This window comes from Penicillium hordei (genome assembly GCF_028827395.1).
Source record: "Penicillium hordei strain IBT 12815 chromosome Unknown utg000001l_segment0_segment0, whole genome shotgun sequence".
In the NCBI taxonomy this organism is placed as follows: Eukaryota; Fungi; Ascomycota; class Eurotiomycetes; order Eurotiales; family Aspergillaceae; genus Penicillium; species Penicillium hordei.
In genome coordinates, this window is record NW_026623142.1 from 1,497,368 (window position 1) to 1,514,968 (window position 17,601).

At 48.9% G+C, this 17,601-nt stretch overlaps 7 protein-coding genes across 7 annotated transcripts; 4 read left to right on the plus strand and 3 right to left on the minus strand.

Moving 5' to 3' along the window:
• Positions 1–455: 455 nt before the first annotated feature.
• N7537_000573 (uncharacterized protein) lies at positions 456–3,129 on the plus strand (the record flags this gene model as incomplete). Its single annotated transcript, XM_056891631.1, has 3 exons — positions 456–1,045; positions 1,104–2,258; positions 2,316–3,129. 3 exons carry the CDS (start codon positions 456–458, stop codon positions 3,127–3,129), a joined length of 2,559 nt encoding a protein of 852 aa, XP_056756626.1.
• An 824-nt stretch (positions 3,130–3,953) lies between these two features.
• N7537_000574 (uncharacterized protein) lies at positions 3,954–6,685 on the minus strand (the record flags this gene model as incomplete). Its single annotated transcript, XM_056891632.1, has 4 exons — positions 3,954–4,948; positions 5,002–6,432; positions 6,497–6,580; positions 6,640–6,685. 4 exons carry the CDS (start codon positions 6,683–6,685, stop codon positions 3,954–3,956), a joined length of 2,556 nt encoding a protein of 851 aa, XP_056756627.1.
• A 1,502-nt stretch (positions 6,686–8,187) lies between these two features.
• Positions 8,188–8,439, plus strand: N7537_000575 (uncharacterized protein; the record flags this gene model as incomplete). Its single annotated transcript, XM_056891633.1, has 1 exon — positions 8,188–8,439. The coding sequence occupies one exon, from the start codon at positions 8,188–8,190 to the stop codon at positions 8,437–8,439; it is 252 nt and encodes an 83-aa protein (XP_056756628.1).
• A 1,958-nt stretch (positions 8,440–10,397) lies between these two features.
• Positions 10,398–12,465, minus strand: N7537_000576 (putative MFS transporter; the record flags this gene model as incomplete). Its single annotated transcript, XM_056891634.1, has 6 exons — positions 10,398–10,705; positions 10,755–11,163; positions 11,212–11,679; positions 11,742–12,131; positions 12,209–12,345; positions 12,420–12,465. 6 exons carry the CDS (start codon positions 12,463–12,465, stop codon positions 10,398–10,400), a joined length of 1,758 nt encoding a protein of 585 aa, XP_056756629.1.
• Positions 12,466–14,343: 1,878 nt separating this feature from the next.
• N7537_000577 (nuclear transcription factor Y subunit beta) lies at positions 14,344–14,982 on the plus strand (the record flags this gene model as incomplete). The annotated part of the gene is made up of 1 exon (XM_056891635.1): positions 14,344–14,982. The coding sequence occupies one exon, from the start codon at positions 14,344–14,346 to the stop codon at positions 14,980–14,982; it is 639 nt and encodes a 212-aa protein (XP_056756630.1).
• Positions 14,983–15,652: 670 nt separating this feature from the next.
• Positions 15,653–16,402, plus strand: N7537_000578 (CFEM domain-containing protein; the record flags this gene model as incomplete). The annotated part of the gene is made up of 3 exons (XM_056891636.1): positions 15,653–15,736; positions 15,803–15,932; positions 16,056–16,402. The coding sequence occupies 3 exons, from the start codon at positions 15,653–15,655 to the stop codon at positions 16,400–16,402; spliced, it is 561 nt and encodes a 186-aa protein (XP_056756631.1).
• Positions 16,403–16,652: 250 nt separating this feature from the next.
• On the minus strand, positions 16,653–17,460 carry N7537_000579 (uncharacterized protein; the record flags this gene model as incomplete). The annotated part of the gene is made up of 3 exons (XM_056891637.1): positions 16,653–16,724; positions 16,798–17,220; positions 17,323–17,460. The coding sequence occupies 3 exons, from the start codon at positions 17,458–17,460 to the stop codon at positions 16,653–16,655; spliced, it is 633 nt and encodes a 210-aa protein (XP_056756632.1).
• Between the last annotated feature and the right edge of the window lie 141 nt (positions 17,461–17,601).

Genomic DNA, 17,601 nt, shown 5'->3' on the forward strand with positions numbered 1-17,601 from the left:
TACACGATATCGTTAAGTACGGACGCCGTATGAGCGGCCGGCTATCCTGCCTCTGTATAAATGACACCCTCAATATTGTATAAACGTTTTGATCAGGTCGACATAACAATTGAAGAATAGAAAATATGTTGTACTTCGAAGCAGGAGATAATAAGCGATAGATGGCAAAACCCATACGATCAAAAACCCCCCCAGTAGTCGTTATGCACTGTGAAATGGGAGTGTCATGTGGGTATCAGCACCAATAGCGTTGATGGGGCCAAAACAAGCCCTGAAGATCATTTCCACATCCACGGGCACATTGTTAACTAAACTCAGCCCCATTTGCTCGAGAACTTGGGGGTCGGAAAATTACTTTAACTCACGTTGCCCGTACTTCTGCGCACACTTGTCCCTATCCCAAGTCGAGGGCGCATATCTGCCCTACCCCACGGAGTACAACCACAACCGCAAGTATGGGTAGTGGGAATATATGGCATCGCGCCAAATCTGTGTTCTCTGGCCAACGCTACCATGGTGTTCCCAACGATCGGACAGAGAAAACTAGTCCCGAATGGTCTAATGAGATAGAAGGACAGGAAAATATCGAGGGAAATACCAAAACGGAGGCCATTGCGCACGAGTCATCAACCCAGAAGCCATACTGGATTAATGGCGTCCTTCTCTGTGCCAAGGCAACTACTGCTCTGCTCCTGCTGAATATCATCTTCATTGCCGTCGCTGCTGGACTATCCAGTAGAAACGCAGAGAACCGTGCATTCTCTAGCGTTCAAGTTATGTACAAGGGTAGCTGTGTCTTGTCCAAACGATGGAACGTCGCCTTACACTTGATAATCAACGCACTCAGCACCGGAATCTTGGGTGCTAGCAACTACTGCATGCAGTCACTGGTCGCGCCGAGTCGGGAAGAAGTTGACAAATATCACGCGGAAGGCCGATGGCTTGATATCGGGTGCTCGAGTGTGAGGAATCTCTTTGTTATTGGACGATCCCGGCTCGCTCTCTGGCTGGTACTGCTTGTCACGGCGACACCCTTTCATTTGTTGTATGTTGTCGGAAGAGGTCTAGGAGACTAGAGTTGTGAAATTGACATAGGCTGACAGATACAACTCGATGGTTTTTGAATCCGTGGCCATAAACGAGTTACATGTTATTGTGGGCCCTGGGGACTTGAATTCTTCCAACATCGCAAGCTTGAAGACTCCTGCGCTTGACCAGTGCTTTAGCATAAAACCAATATTCCCTGGCGGAGATCCTGCTGTATATCGGGGTGCTAATGTTGACAGCGATGACATCAGCAACTCATATTTGTCAAATGTTGTGGGCGATGGGTATCCTGAGGGCGAGTTGAACTGGCAAAACTTTGCCTCTGATATTGCGCGGGGGAATTATGAGCGCCTGAATACTCAGCAATGTATGGGTCTTGACAGTTTCGGAAACAGCGGAGGGGCAAAGGTGGTCGTTATGCTCACGAACGCGTTGTCTGTGAGCCAAGGTGGAAACACTGCGATACTCTCGACAAGCCTAATTAGCGGCCTGACCCAGGCCGATATGACCTTTAGTCACGACGTGGAGGGGTCTGAATTCGCTGGCAAGACCTTGATGATCAAGATCCTTGACTCTGGTCGAGCTCATTACTACACAAACGACAATTTCACACAAAATGCCTGCCTTGACACTTTGGATGACAGTTCCTGCTCGGATGCCTACAATGTGCTCAACTGGGCCAGCCTTGACATGGATCAGCCGACCCTTGAAAGAGTGAATCGATACATCCAGGCTAACACCACATCTGACATCACGTCCAGTGGGTATGTCACTACTTGCAAGGACAAATCAATGAATGAATCGAAGACTTATAGCGTGGACGGATGTCTTGTGATCAAACCTAAAGACCGATGCCAGTTGCTCTATAGCCCTCCAATTTGCATTATCATTGCGCTTGCGACTTTCTTAAAAGTTGTAGCAATGTTTCTGGCAGCAAGAATAGGCCGTCATCGATCGCCACCTTTGCTCACCGTGGGTGATGCGGTAGCATCCTTTATGGAGCGGCCAGACCGCACCACGGAAGGAATGTGCTGGTTATCCAACGCCGATGTCCGTCGTGGAGCATGGAAGGTATCTCAGAAGACAGGGGACCCTGCTGAGGAGCCTTTGGAAGGGGATCAGCGAGAGCCGATGATATACAAGCGGTTATCGCGACGCAAGCACTGGATGCAGGCCGCGAGCCTGCCACGTTGGATAACGACCCTCGTCTTGTAAGAGCTTACATTCCAATATTTTCCTTGATCTTACGCTAACCACAGATGATCTAGATGCCTCGCATGTATTGCTGTCGGAGCATTTCTCTTTGAGCAAGCCCTCGCCCCACGAGGGGGAGGTCCCTGGGTGACAACTAGTACACTCCACGAAATGTGGAAGGAAGGATTCTCTGGCGCCAGGGGGTCCACTGCATTTGTCGACCTGAAAAGGACACTGCCCACTTTGAGCTCTGTGGTCATAGCTAATATGCCACAACTAATTATCACCGTCAGTTATTTCTTCTACAACAGCGTACTGACCAGCATGCTCGCGACTGCCGAATACAGCTCCTACGGGGCAAGTCCGAAGCCCATTCGAGTGACATGGCCTATCAAGAACACCATGCAGCAGTCCACGTACTGGCTGTCCATGCCATATCAGTATGGAGTTCCCCTACTGGTGATCTATATGGTCCTCCACTGGTTGATTTCCCAGAGTATATTTTATGTTCGGGTCATGGCGTATGACTGGATTGGCCGACCGATCTACCAATTCTCGGTTAGCTCCCTGGGTTATAACCCTCTGGCTATCTTTATTTCAATCCTTGTGGGTGCGCTCATGGTCTGTTTGTTGCTTGGACTATCGCTCAGAAGGTTCAAGTCTGAAATACCGTTAGCGGGGGCATGTAGTGTTGCCATTAGTGCTGCATGCCATGTGCCTAGAGACGAGCCTTTAGATCAGGCAACTGGAGGTATGGTGATGTGGGGTGAAACTGTGGCATCGCCATCGTGGACTGGGGATTGTGATGGAATTGAAGATGACAAGAGGCATTGTAGTTTTACATCTTTGGATACAGTGAGGCCTTCGTTAAGCAAGATGTATGCCTAGGGGGAATTGCTAGATAGAAATTGTAAACATTTTGTAGGACTTTATCTGTATTATCTGTCATTCTTAGACTTGCGATGAATACTTCGTGTGCTGTAACGGATCTAGAAAGCGGTATCGGGGGGGAGGGTGGGGGAGCGGAGGAGGTCTATAAAGAATATAACCCTCTTATGCCATAAAAACTACCTTAATTTTGATATGGTCTAGCGGTAGAGTGCTATATTACTTCTAACACATTCTTCTATATTTATCAATCTGTGAGACTATAACCCAACATCTACAGCATTTTAATACCAAGAGACGTGAAAGATTAGAGGATGCCATAGGGAGCCAAAGGACTTGTGCATGATATACAGAGTACGCTGGATACCCAATGTGGATGAGTTAGTTGGATTTGATCAGAGTGTTGCTGTGTCTAGGGATTTAGAGGCTTTGGGGGTGGATGTGTCGCTGGAGTCTGCGAAGGGACAGGGGCATGGGTTTGAGGTGGAGGTAGTTATTGATTTGGGTGGGGGTGAGGCATTAGGAGACAAGGCTATGAGCAATACGCTTATGTGAGTTATTTCTCATCTTGAAAGACATGTTCAGATATGATAACTGTTGCTAGGGGTTCATAGAAATATCTTTAATTAGATTGATTATATACGAAGCACCGAAAATTACTAGCAAAGTAAACAACCCTGAACCCAATATCCCCCAGACCACCCATTTCAGGTTCCAAAAGCGCCAGTAAATAACCCATAAGATCCAAAGAATCCAAAGAGAACAAAATCGTACATCAAGTCAACGTTTCAAATAGACATACACATCAACATTCCACATAAGAATCACAGATTCTCGGAGAATCTCGATTCTCTTTTCCCGCCAGGAAGACTCTGCCCAATAGTACTATCCTGTAGACTCTGGATATTACCTCCGCCGATACCCTTAGACGAAGATTGAACCCCCGAGTCACGACGGGAGTCACCATCGTTCGACCCGTCAGGGCTACGGGAGACAGCCTTGAAGAATGTCCTGCTCAGACGGTTCCTCTTCTTGCCATTGTGATTTTGCCTGGTAGAGTTCGGCAAAGACTCGGCACTGTTAATCTTGGCCACATCCAAGTCATTGCTGTAGTAGCTCGAAGATCTGTTGTGAATGGGGATAGGTTCAGCCACGAGAGGGTGTGAACCAAGTGCTGCGCCACGGGGCTCGTCGCGGCCGGTTAGAGAGACACCGCCTTGAAAGGAGGGTTCGTTGTCTGCGTTGAAGTCCGGGCCTGGCTGGTGAGGGTAGACGGGGACTGGGCCACTGGAGCGGCGAACGAGGCGATCACGGAACCAGTTCTTGAGCTTGGTGTCGGCGCGGGGGCTTGTGACTGGTGGCGTGAAGTAGTGCACAATTGTTGGGTCTGAGGCGGCTAAATCTCGCTGCTCGATCTGGGGAGGCTCGGTCTGGCTTCGGGTTGGTCGCCGTGGGATTGCCGCGGGGACGTCGTTTTCCTCGGGCTTTGCAGGTTCAGTCTCTGGGGCCGAGGAGACGGATGCAACACCCGTTGCGGGGCCGGCTGTCTCTGTCACAGTAGAAGCTTCACCGGGGATGCTGACCGTCGAGACATTGTTCTCTGCTCCAATAGAATCTTGGTCGGGGATAGTGTCCGTCGAGGCATGGTTGTACACGGGTGTAGTCGGAGCCGGCTCTACTATAGCTCCTTGGCTAACAGGCGAGACGGCTTGAGTCTCGTCGGGCTGGGATTCCTCAACTCGAGCTCGTTTGCCCTTTTTCCTCCACAACAAGAATTTGGGAAGCTTGCCCTCGGATTTGCTGTCGCGTTTGCTGGCACCTAATTCATTGATTAGAGGATATCCCCAAAGAGGGAAAGACAGGGCAACTAACCTTTTTCCTGCTTCTCCAACTCTTTCACATCAGCTTCGCGTTGACGCTCCACAGCAGCATGTCTCTGCTCCTCCTCAGCGTCCAGACGAGCTTCGATATCATGGGCTCTCCGTAGCTCGGCATTCTCAGTAATCTCATTGAAAGCAGGCTGGAGGCGGGAGCGAGCGACAGCGTCGATGTCGGCCATGTCCATATACTTTTGGCCGCCAATGTTCACTCGATTCCCTTGGGCGGTAGTGGCTTCGAAGTCCTCTGCCTCCCGTCGCACGCGTTCCTGGGCAACCTCATCCCACCCCTTCTGCACGGAAGGCGGAGCACGACCGGTGTCCGCGTAAACTTGTGCCTCCATGTCCTGCAGGGTTTGGTTCACATTGCGGCGGGCAGCCTGCATAAGCAGTTCACGATCCTTCGTCTTTCGCACATCTACTTGGTCCAACTTGCTCTGCAGGCTGGTCATCTGGCTCCGGATCTGTCGCGACTGCTCTGCGTCGGTCTGAGAGGCCTCCGCATCGCTCGAAGTTCTCTTACGACGGGTAGTCAAGCGCGACCGTTGTGGTTGAGGCGCGGTGCCGTAGTATTGCTGGTAGTCTGCATTCTCATCCCGCATAAGAGCCAGCTTCTCGGCGGCTCGCTTCTGCGCTGCTTCTTGTAGGGCGATCGCACGCCGGACGGCAGCACCATCCGCGGTGGATACGGTCTTGCGGTAACCTAGTTGACTCTGTCCCTTTTGGGCTGCTAAGACGGCGGGAGATTGGCCGGCTTGCTGTTTGGTACCGGTGACTCTGTACATGTCCTTTGCCATGGAGATGGCAGCAGCGCGTTGCGAGTTCTTGTAGTTTTGTTCCTCAATTTCGCTTTGGATAGGTGGCAATGAAGTATACAGCTTTGGGTTAGTTTTAGCGGCATATTTAATCCGGCTTGCTTCCATAGCAGGGTCCAAGTGTTCAAGGGGGCCCTCATCTTCCACGCGAGCATGTCGCGATGCGCCAGCGGCTGAACGGCCATATGGTAATTCGGAGGTAACTCCCGGGTCACTGGGTGCAGAGTCGGCTCTTTTACGCGAGAGCGTGTAAGCGCCCGATGCAGCCTGGAGCGCCTTGTCCTTCGGGTTTCCACCGACGGCTGTAGGGTAGTAACGATCGGTTGCTGAGCTGCCACGCCTATGGCCAGCGGACGTAGGGCCCTGACAGACCGATGCTCTCTGTTCACGAACAGCGAGCATTGCAGCTCCCAGTCCCTCTGCGCTGTGCTGAGTTGTGGGTTGGGGTTGCTGGGGTGGGGCGTAGTCCTTCACACATAGTGCGGCCTTCTCGGCGACAGGCTGTCTAGTTGGGGGCCGCCATACTTCGACAGGTTTGCGATTCGCGTGTGCGAGGGCCGAGGCAGCGGAGGCGTGGCTGAGGTTTGGAGTATCGCCCACCGTGCGTGGGTCTGCCGCACGGCGCATTGTCAGCTTAGGGTGTCTTCGCCTATCGGATCAAGGGTTGCTACTCACTGAAGTGCTGGGTGTTGGTTGCAGTCGGATCGCGCAGAGATGCCCTACGTTTAGGATGTGTCACAAAAAGGGCAGCAGTCGCGGCTATTTCACGTGAGGTTAGCGATCCGACCAGAGAACTATAGGATGCACGATCATCTTACCATCATCTGCTAGCCGGGACTGGCGAGTCACTTGCACAGTTGCCATAATTCAGGAACTGCAACAAATTCGCAAATTCGGATAAAACAGAAGAAGTCATGGGGAAAAAAAAAAAAAAAAAAGAGGGATAGCAGAGAACAAAACTATAAAATGAGGTGGATATGGAATGGAAGTCCGGAAAGCTTCTTTCATCCCCGTGACGTCGATTGGGACGCCATTGCATCATCGCTTGGGGGAATTTGGGGGGATTTTGAGATTTTTTATGGGGAAGATCGATCTATCCCGGAGCTACTCAAGGACTCCATGGGCGCTAGTGAAGGATCAAAGTGGAGTGAAGATTCCGCATTTGAACAAGCGGAGGCCCATTTTTCGGTGGTGACGTGAGGACTCACAGGATTTTCTGATTGAACCCTGATCTACATCAATCTACATGGATCTACACTATATATATGCCGATCCTCCACGTTGCAAGATTCGAACAGTGACGATAACACTCACACTAAGGTAGTGGTCGGGCAATGTACATCGCATCCTTGAGAGCCTAAACAATAAGGCACCATAGCCAAGATCTTCGATTTCATCACTATATAGCTGCATTTTTTTGGAGTGATCTAGATTAACGCAGAGAGTTGAAAGGTCATGAAGTCCCCATAGATATTACCCATGTAGTATTCCGATGTATATATTTTACGTATAGATCTAATTCTGGGGCTAAGTCTCATGGGGGTTGATGCACTCGAAAGTAGACTTGCAATAACTAGAATCCTAGGTAGCCCCAGAGTAGAACTCTCGCGGCTTAGAAATGTTTAGTGCATAAATTCGGCGGTATAGGCAATTTTAGGTGGGATGGAGTCTGAGACTAGTACTATGTAGTGGCTATCACTGGACCCCTGTAGATGCGGGCACAAGATGGTACTTCGACTAATACAAGCCTCCGTCTGCTCACCAGTCGGGCGCCTACACAAAGGAGCTGATAAATTAGTGCATCACTATATTCTATTGTTGTGTCTGGCTGCTGCAGGGCGCTCTCTTCTTTCAAAGCCCTCAACTTCAATCCGATCAAAGAGATCAGCATGCGGTTCATGGAATGAGATACATGGTTTCAGGTTATTCCTGGGGTTTAAATAGTAGAGTTCACACCACCCGGGTTGTCTCAGTTCCTATTTTCCCATTCTACAAGTATTAAGATGAGTTTGACACCGACTGGCCCCGGGAGTGTAGAAACGATCCCCTGCCTTTATCCTAGGCACCACCGTGATCAATGGTTCGGATATCAGCCCGTCTGCTGAAATGGTGTGATTGCTTGACCAGCAGCTTTAAAGCTCCCCAGGGGCAGGAAACAGTATTCACAAAACGAAATGACAATTCCCAATGGGCGTCCACCGCGAGAATCACGTCCAAGGACAGAAATAGCACGCTACATAATTACTTCGTGAAAGCAAATGCGCATGAGCTACAAATGGAGTCGTCGGGCCGATTTCATTGACATGAGTTCGTAGATTGTTAGCGGAGACCTCGCAGGGCCACGCATATTAGGAGCGTTTTTGTGTATGTCTGAGCTGTACAAGGCTATGTCTCCCATCGTCCCTGTGCTAAGGGGATACAGGAAGTGCTTGGATTCCGACGACCACTTCTTTACCTGCGATTATGAGATTGATCATCGCACGCCCGACGAAGCGAAGCTGGCGGAAGTTATTTCTGAGCTTCACCGCACCAGCGTTTCTTCCACGGGCCAGGTTGGCTTCCATGTCACTGTCCATGACGGGATAGCAACTAGGTCCCCTTTTATGGCAAGCTACTAGGGGTGTACAATCTCCACATCCAGGCAAGCGGGCACTGGAAGAAACTCGATGACGCTAGGGAATTGACTTTAGATAAAGTTGTACCCTGGCTTCTTGGTCGCTTGTATGAAGACAATAGGACTGTCAAGCTGTGCTTGATCCATGGCGACCGGGATGTGGCGGGTGAACCATCATCTCATGAACGTGCTGAAATACCGCAGCTCATATTTGAAGCTTTTCAAGCCGGATGAGTCAGTCGATGAGTACGACGACCGGAATCGTCTGTACTCTACCGAGGTGATGATGATGATGATGTACTCTGCACATCTGCCCGGTACTAAGGCGAGGGGCGAATCATTTTTAGAGATGCTCCGGAACAGGCTTGCCCTCCCCCCAAAACAGGAGTGGCAGAATTGTGGACGTTCCAGGATAAGGAGGCGGTGGATAAGTGGAAAGAGCGCAAAAAAAGAAATCGACAGTTGCAGGGTTCGAACCTGCGCCCTCGAAAGGACTAGATAACATGAATGGGGATATTCAAGTCTAGCGCGTTAGACCACTCCGCCAAACTGCCTAATTGATGAATGCTGCTTCTCATCAAGATATGATCAGGTATAAACACACAGAGCAAACGGAGGCGAACGGAAATTCAAGAAACACTCGAGGGCGTGTTAGAGCTCCGCTGGATAACTGACGTATTTCACGAGCAAGCCGCCATCTCCAAAACACATAGTAGACGCGATATATTACAGCCTTATATCTCAACAAAGATAGTCTATAAGGTCCATTCCTTGTATCTTAATACTATTTAGGTAATATATAACTAGCCTCTTTAAGCAGTTTATGGAATTTATGTCTGTCACTCATTCAGATATAACTCTATATTTCTAGCTTATAATGAAGTAATTTTTGGTGATTTTTAAATGATGATATAAAATATAGCACCTTGATTTATTTGAAAGTGATATATGCTGTTAATAACGCCTATCAACATTTACTGACAAGGAATCATATAGAACAAGCATGTGGTTCATGCCGACGCTGGAGACGGAGAGGGGACCGGTGATAAGCTTGGTCATGGTATCGAAGAATATGACGACCTATAGCTCCAGTATAACCCCCAAGCGACAATTCTCAATGCCATATACCTCCTTTACTATACTTTACACTTCTACTTATCGCTTATATTGTGCTTAGTAAAGAATATGTTTCATTGCGTTTTAGCCATGGGGCTCCATTTACACTGGCAGACGCCAGAAACCCTCTAAGAATAGAAAATGAAAACATAAAACGCGGTAAACCTCCTCAATTTCCTCATGTAGTTTTTTCACAGTAGTCAAGCTGGTCTGGCGACGCGCTGTAAGTCCAAGGTGACTACCGGTAGAACTGCCGAATGTGATACTCCATACGGGTAAGAATAGCCTCAGTCTCCTCCTGTAGATTGTTCACGGTGGCCAAGCTGGTCTGTACGGTCCAGCCCTGGGATCTTCCCTGCTGGGCGGCGCGCTGTAAGTCTCTGCGTAGGATACGGCCTTGTTGAGCAACGAGGGCGGAAGCAGTGGTATCGAGGGTAGTCCACGCGGTCGAATTGGAGGCAACACTCGCTTGAATACTCTCATTGCCTCGCTTGAGTAGGTTGAAGGCGGTGCGTAATTCAAGAATGTCCTGCAAAATTGTAGCGCGGTTGCTGGGGCCCTGGGAGCCTTGGCCGAAATGTCTGGAAGTAGTTCGTTGTGCGGACAGAGAGGATTCAACATGGGCTTTAGAACATTCCTAACAGTACATTTCAAATTAAGGGAGCAAATTAATTGTCGCATAGCGAGCCTAGGATGTGTGAATTCTTTGATTGAACCAGTTTTGTTGTCGCAGTACATAAAAAGATGGAAAGTCTCATAGTAAATGTTTGCTCTATCACTCATGTCACGTAAGATCATAAATATCCACTGCTTAAACTACTGAATAATTGCGATGTTACTAGTAAATTAACGGAGATGAAGTGCCTCGAGGATGTCATGACGTGCAAAGAAAGACCGGTTCCATTTCCCAAAGACATCTGCACCGGGGAAATGGTTAGTTAGGTGAAAGAAATTCAGATCAGTACCGCACACTTGGTAAAACTTACACATGGGAATGCTCAACAGACAGATGCCCACTTGGATACTACCGATGATAATCATGGTGTGTTTGATGCCTCCGTGGGCGAACCATTTATAGGCGAAAAATGTCAGGACAAAGCTGAACATGTTTTTGAAAACCAGCATGCAGGTAAATGCCTCAATGGCCATCTCACCTAGTACTGTCAGCAATCACTTCCCTATAAAGCCTGGTTGTCCACATACGATGGGCATCGACGATATAGAGTGAAGCAGCAACGGCTCCCATCACCATGCCGACGATCAAGAATGCAAAGAAGACGTCCGGTAGCAGCCAGCCATAGTGCATCACATTATCTGCAGTCCATCCGAACCCGTAGAGTCCGATGCCGCAGCAAATGAGCTGAGGGATCACCAAGAGGATCCGGAATTCAGGCTCATATTTGCCGTGGTTGAGCCGAATCATCAACTTGTTAATGGAATCAGAAAGCAGACCAGAAAGAATGAGACCCAAAATGGAACCGATGAAGGCACCTGTGTAAAGATATCCGGTCTTGTCTTCTTCGAACCACATTGGAGGTCCGAGAAACACAATTGCTAGAACCACACCTACGAAGACCGCCCATCCAATGACAACGCCTTGGATCAGACAGGCCTGGAATTTAATCAGTGTGTGAAACTAAACGCGAAGTGAGTTGCTTACCCAGAAGATTCCCGGATGGAAGAACAACGGAAATGGACGAAGGAGCAGCTTAAAGAAACTCTCATCTGTCTTTCGTCCATTGAAAAGCCTAAGCGACTGCGCGAAGGAATGTTTCTCAGGGACTGTTACTGCGGCTTCGACCTTTGAGCTTCCGTTCAGACCATTGGGGCCCGGCCGAACTTCCTTAGTATCATCAGTGGAAGCTCCACTGAGCGAAACATGAGACTCCATGGACTCGCCATGCCCGCCGCTTCGCTTGAAGTCAGTATTCAAATAATCAGAGCGCCGGAAAGCGGTTTCAGGCACGAAAAAGAACATCGGTGGCAATGAAGCACCGAGGAAAATTGCCACAAAGTAAAAAGACCATTGCCATCCCATGGACTTGGTGATCTTGCCCACCACAACGGGTGTCAGAAAGGCCGCACCAAAGAGTGCAACATTGGATACAGCCATTCGCTTTCCTCGTTCCTATATTTTCTCCATCAGTCTCCTCATAACTTAAATTACAAGAAAAAGAAGACTCAACCCACATGAACGAAATAAAGATCTCCAACACAGGCATTGACCAATGCCTCAAACGGCGCGAGTGCAACACCCTGAAATATCCGTGCCCATATGAGACTATTATCATTTTTTCCGCTAACTCCAGCCCAGATACAGCTGATAATCATCAAGACATGCCCAATAAGGAACAGATGACGTTTACCCCAGACTCGAGCGGTTGGCACAATGAGAATGCCCGCCACGCCGACACCACACAGGTGATATCCAGTCAACAGCGCAGCTGCTGTAAACGTAATTTCCTCGTAATCTGCGATGGTGACCGTATTTGCGGCTAGAATGGAGCTTAGGGTTGTGCAGAGGATGGTTACGAAGGAAAGGATGGCAAGGATCATATCTCGTCGCCATAATGGCCAGTTCTGATGGGACCGTTTGGGTCAGCGCCCGTGTGCTCGTGGAACCAAATCTTGGGGTATGGTGGCTCTCTGGAACATACCAATGGGTCGTTGGGATCATCGCTCGGTTGCGGGACGAGGATAACCGGTTGGTTACCTGACCAGTCATGTTTGAGGCCTGAAGCGCCTGGGGTCTGGTCGCTCGCATCGCTGTTTTGTTCGTAGATATCGGAGGTGCCTAGATATTTGAAGTTGTGATGAGACACGCTGGAGTCGATTGCGCCTGGACGGTCAAGGCTAGGGGAATATTACCTGGGACATGCACGAGCTTCGTATCTTCCAGTACCCCAAGACCCATGATTGCAGGAAGCCCTAGAGCTAACGACGCGGCGATTGTTGTCCCGGGTGTAATGGTAATGCAGCGGTTTAATAGAAAGTAAAGCAAAGTCAGGGGGGATACGGAGGATGTGAGCTCAAACTAACTCTCAACCCTCCAAAGTTGGAAGCTACGTAAAAAAAAAGCTTCTCGGGGCCAATGGGGATAAATAGTAGACATGAATAAAAGTGAGAGCTCAACATTTAGGACTATATTTTAGGACTAAATATAAGGACTAACCTTAGGAAAGATAAGCAGCTCGGTCGATATGTACATTAAGGCCCGAGTGTGGGCGTAACCTGCAGCGCGTCATTGTTTTGAGCGTCATTGTTTTGAATGTGATTTGAGGCAAATTTTAACGTATTTCACCACCACCGAGCCGGCCACCGCAAAACATATAGTAAATGCGATATATTCAACATTTATATCTCAACAACCATGTTTTTATTTTAGCTCCTTATTTGTCGATAGCCATCGATAAAACTCATCAGCACCATATATCAATTTCAAAGAGAGTAGAAGGCTATATTATTATGATTTCGAAAATTACCGAAAATTACGCCAAGGAAAGCTAGAATTATATATATCGGAATCATAAAGTTGTGAAATTTCTTTAAACTCCCTAAAGAGACTAGATATCACCTAGAAAGTAGAAGGCTATAAGGAGAAGTCCCTATAGACCGTAGTTGTTGAGATATTAAGTTGTAATTTATTTATCGCATTCACTATGTGTTTTACGGTGGCCGTCTCGGTGTGGCCGGCTCGGTGGTGAAATACGTTAAATCCTTGTTGATTATACAATTCAAAGCTCCATTTAAGACTGCGTCTAGGCCAACCACCGATCCTTTATAATTTAGTAGCATACAGGACAGTACGAGTAGGACGCGGGGAAAGCTGACCTACAGACGAGTTACCCAGGTAAGCCTTGATCGGCGCTTCCAAGCCTAAACCGAGGCATCACATTCAGGCTTGACTGTTGATCCAATATTCGACCGAGGTGCAGGTGGATCTCTGAAGTCAAGAATTAAACAGCTCGAAAGAAGTGTTTTTTTTTTCCTGTAGCACACAAGCCTAAACCCGCAAGTTCGGGATCAGGGACTGGCCTACTGAGGGAACAGAACCACTAGTGCTGACCCGGGGGCTTGCAGATTTGCCATTTGAACCTTGCGATTGGTATGGAGTGTAAGTCGTACAACCCGAATGATCGTCATATGATTGAAAAATAGAAGGCGTGGAAGTGAAGTAGAAAACAAGGCGAGTGGAGAGCCCAGGATATAGTTCGGAAATAAATGCCACAGCCCCCAAACAGAAACATCCACAGTTACGCCCAGACCTTTAGGTAATTTTATGAAATACCAATACATCGTCTCGACATTGGAACATTGAACTATTCGAGACACATGTATTGATTCGACCTACATTGACCGCCCATAGTCCAGGTTCCAATACTAGAGGAGCTTTCCTTTCCGAACATGCATCGGTATACAAGAAGATACAGAAGGGAAGAAACTTTAGAACCTCTAAGTATCCCTTCGACACGTGACTATTTTATATCACGTGCCATACAATGTCTCACGTGACGATGAGAGTCACATCACCACATGTACATCATGGCCTCCAGAGCTAGCTAGACCCCAAATTGTGAGGCGCATTATTATTTTCACAGCATAGGCTATAACGTGATCGCATTCCACATTGAAGTCGAATCGTCCTTGAAGAGCTATACCCCGCATTATTGTCAAGTCCCAACCACCAGGCCGACGCTCTCCCCACCTACGACTACTGTGCAGCGAGCACGCGAAGCACAAGCATTGACGCAAAACCAAAGATCCACCACACCTGTCCAGCTTAATTTTAATTATGTCGTCGGTATCTCCTTCAAAAGAACACGATCTTGACCCGGAGACGCAATCGGGAGAAGAGCAAGACCACATAGACAAGGATCACCACGACGCGCAGGGACACCAAGGCGAGTTTGAGGTGAAGGAGCAGGATCGCTGGCTTCCGATTGCCAATGTGGCTCGTATCATGAAGCTTGCGCTTCCTGACAACGCGAAGATCGCAAAAGAAGCCAAGGAATGCATGCAGGAATGTGTGAGCGAGTACATCTCATTTATCACGAGTGAAGCATCGGAGAAATGTCAGCAGGAGAAGCGCAAAACAGTCAACGGCGAAGACATCCTATTCGCCATGACCTCGCTTGGCTTCGAGAATTACGCTGAAGCACTCAAGATCTACCTATCCAAGTACCGTGAAACCCAGTCTGCCCGCGGCGACAATCAGAGACCCCCAAGCGCTGGATATGGAGCTGGAGGACCTGTTGGTGGCCCGGCCGGAGGTGCACCTGGACTAGCTCGTCCGACGGGCTTCCCCAACGCCGAAGGCACAAACCCTATGTCGAACCTCAACCTGGACCCCTCCGAGCAGGACGCCTCTGCCTACGGCTATCCGCCCATAGTTGGCCAGCCTCACAATGGCGCAGGCGGCGAATCATACTAGTGGATGACTTGGAAGGGTCGGCTGAGGGATGCTGCGGCCAGTTTCAATCTTGGCTGCATGCCCTGGAGATCACCGACGATATCGATTTCAACGGAAGTCTGAGAAGTGGGGGGAGGAGATTGGGGGGTGGGGCGAAGGCGCATCTTTGATTTCTGCAATGTTTATCTGCACTGGTAGGTATCTCGGATACTTGACATAAAAAAGAGAGAGAGAGAGAGAGAGAGAGAGAGAGAGAGATGATAGGGTCTGTGACTTCCTGGGTGCCTATGGCCTGACCGGTCACCCGTTTGTTTGTCAAAACCTTTCTTCTCTTTTTCATGGTCATGTATTGGAGATCTTTTCTCCCGTGGCTTCGCCATCGAGATAGACGTGGGGTGCGGTTAATCACCCCCTATGTAAAATACCCAGGAGTTCTGATATTTAATATCCAATCATTCAAAAATACCTCTGTGCCGAATTTTGTGGAGAACCCCTTTGAAGCCACATGTAAATCTATGTAAGGGCTTTTGTAGGAAAAAGATACCGCTGATCAGCGTAATGGTGTATTTTTGACATATCTATTGGGGTATTACCACGACCTGCGCATGCAACCTAACTTGGAGAACAAAACCTCTCACATTTCCTTCCCTACCAAGAACTCACTTTATCCAACAGCCTCCTATCTGCAAAGATGAAATTTACTATCACCTTCGCCGTGGCAGCTCTGCTGAGCACTGCCGCTGCTCAAGGTCTGGGAGATCTGCCCGACTGCTCGGTATGTGTTTACAGTTAACATACAACTGTGCCAAATGTGCCTCCTGCTAAATAACCCATTCCATAGAAATCCTGTGCTACAGGTTCAATTCCCCAGAGCTGCGGCATTGACTTCAAGTGCGTCTGCGAGTCCAAGTCCTTCCTGGCCGATGTCGCCTGCTGCATCGCTGATAAATGCTCCAAGGCAGACCAGGATAGTATGTTCCCTCCCCTTCTCTCTGTCCCCAATTGAGTACACAAGTGCGGGATTATTCCACATGACTATGCACAATGGATACTGGAACATGTCCAATCGGCTGATACGTTATTCTTCACCGCAGCAACCATCAAGGTCGCCAAGTCAATCTGTGCCCGGGGTGGTGTGACCGATCTGCCCACCGAAGTTGTCTGCTCGAGCAGCCAGTCGAGTTCTAGCTCTGGAACCAGCACCACCTCTAGCTCTAACTCGACCGAGACTGGAACCAAGTCCGGCACCGAGACCGCCGGTGCGACTAAGACCTCGGATTCGACTACTGTGACAGGTACCAAGGCTTCTACCACATCTTCGAACAGTGCCTCATCCGCCTCTGCTGCGGAGACTAGCACTGGTGTCGCTCCTCTTACCCACAAGGATTCTTCGCTTGTGGCCGCTGCTGGTGCTGCGGCGGCGTTCGCCATTCTGATCTAGGATGAGTCGTGCTGCGTGATTTCAGGGAGGAGATATTATGTTTAGCAGCGTTGAAATGTCGTCATGACGATGAAATGAATAGAAACACTAGAACTGCCTGATGATGCACCTGTGTCTTATTTTATCCACGGCATAGTTTTAATTGATCGTATTCACGGTGTCTAAATGCCATCGCTTTTTGATGGCTAAGGGATGTTTAATGTTAATAATACACTCATAGAAAGTAATACCGAGGAAGCAGCGGAAGTGCTCAGTTTTCACGGGTATCCTCCAGCAGCTTGGTCAGGCGTTCCTGGCGCTCCTCACGGAGGGTTGCGAAATTCTGTAGAGTAGCACATTAGCATGAGAGACAGCCAACAGGTCATATCTGCCCGATTAAGACAAATTCCACTTACCCAGAACCAAAACATCATTTCGAAGAAAGCAAAGCTGAAGACCACTCGGTTCTTCAGGCGGTCCAAGCCTCCAATAGCCGCAGCGCTCGTGTAAGATGAGGCCAGGTGGTCACCTCTGCTCTGGTAGATAAAGAACGCAATTCCAGCATACGCACCAAAGCGGCAAGCAGCAACTGCGATCCAGACGCTCCAGTAAATCGTCAAGGACTTGGTGATATATTGGGGCAAACGCTGTAGAACCTGCAGATCCTCGGCGGGCAGGTTGCCATTTCGGAGGGGCCGGATATAGGGGAGAGCTTCATCGAGAGCTTCATGGTAGGGGATATTGGACAGCAGGACGAGGTCGACAAGGGCCTCGATGAATATGAGTATGGCACAGAAGGTGAAGGGGGATTGCTGCGGGCTTGACAGGGATGGAAAGTCCTATATCACGAGTGTTAGTAGCCAAAATCAAATTGACCTAGGAAGGTTCGTTGCTAATATGGTAGAAATGGACTTGTGAATCGGGATGTTGGTTCGACGTACGATCTTCAAGGCTTCTCCCATCATAAACACCAGATCGCAGTCAGTGATCACCTCTGGGCTCTTGACCAGATAACCGGCGATCACAACCAGAAACACGGCATGTGCCTGGATAAGAGTCTTGGATGAAATTAAAACCATGATGGGCGAGTCACAATGGCATAAGTTTGTGGACAAGAGGAAGTTCCAAAAGTCACAGACGGAAATTACTTAGAGAATTGGTCCGAGTGTTCTTTGGCCGCAACGCATGTGGGGAAAAAGCAGCTCTAGTTGAGATATCCC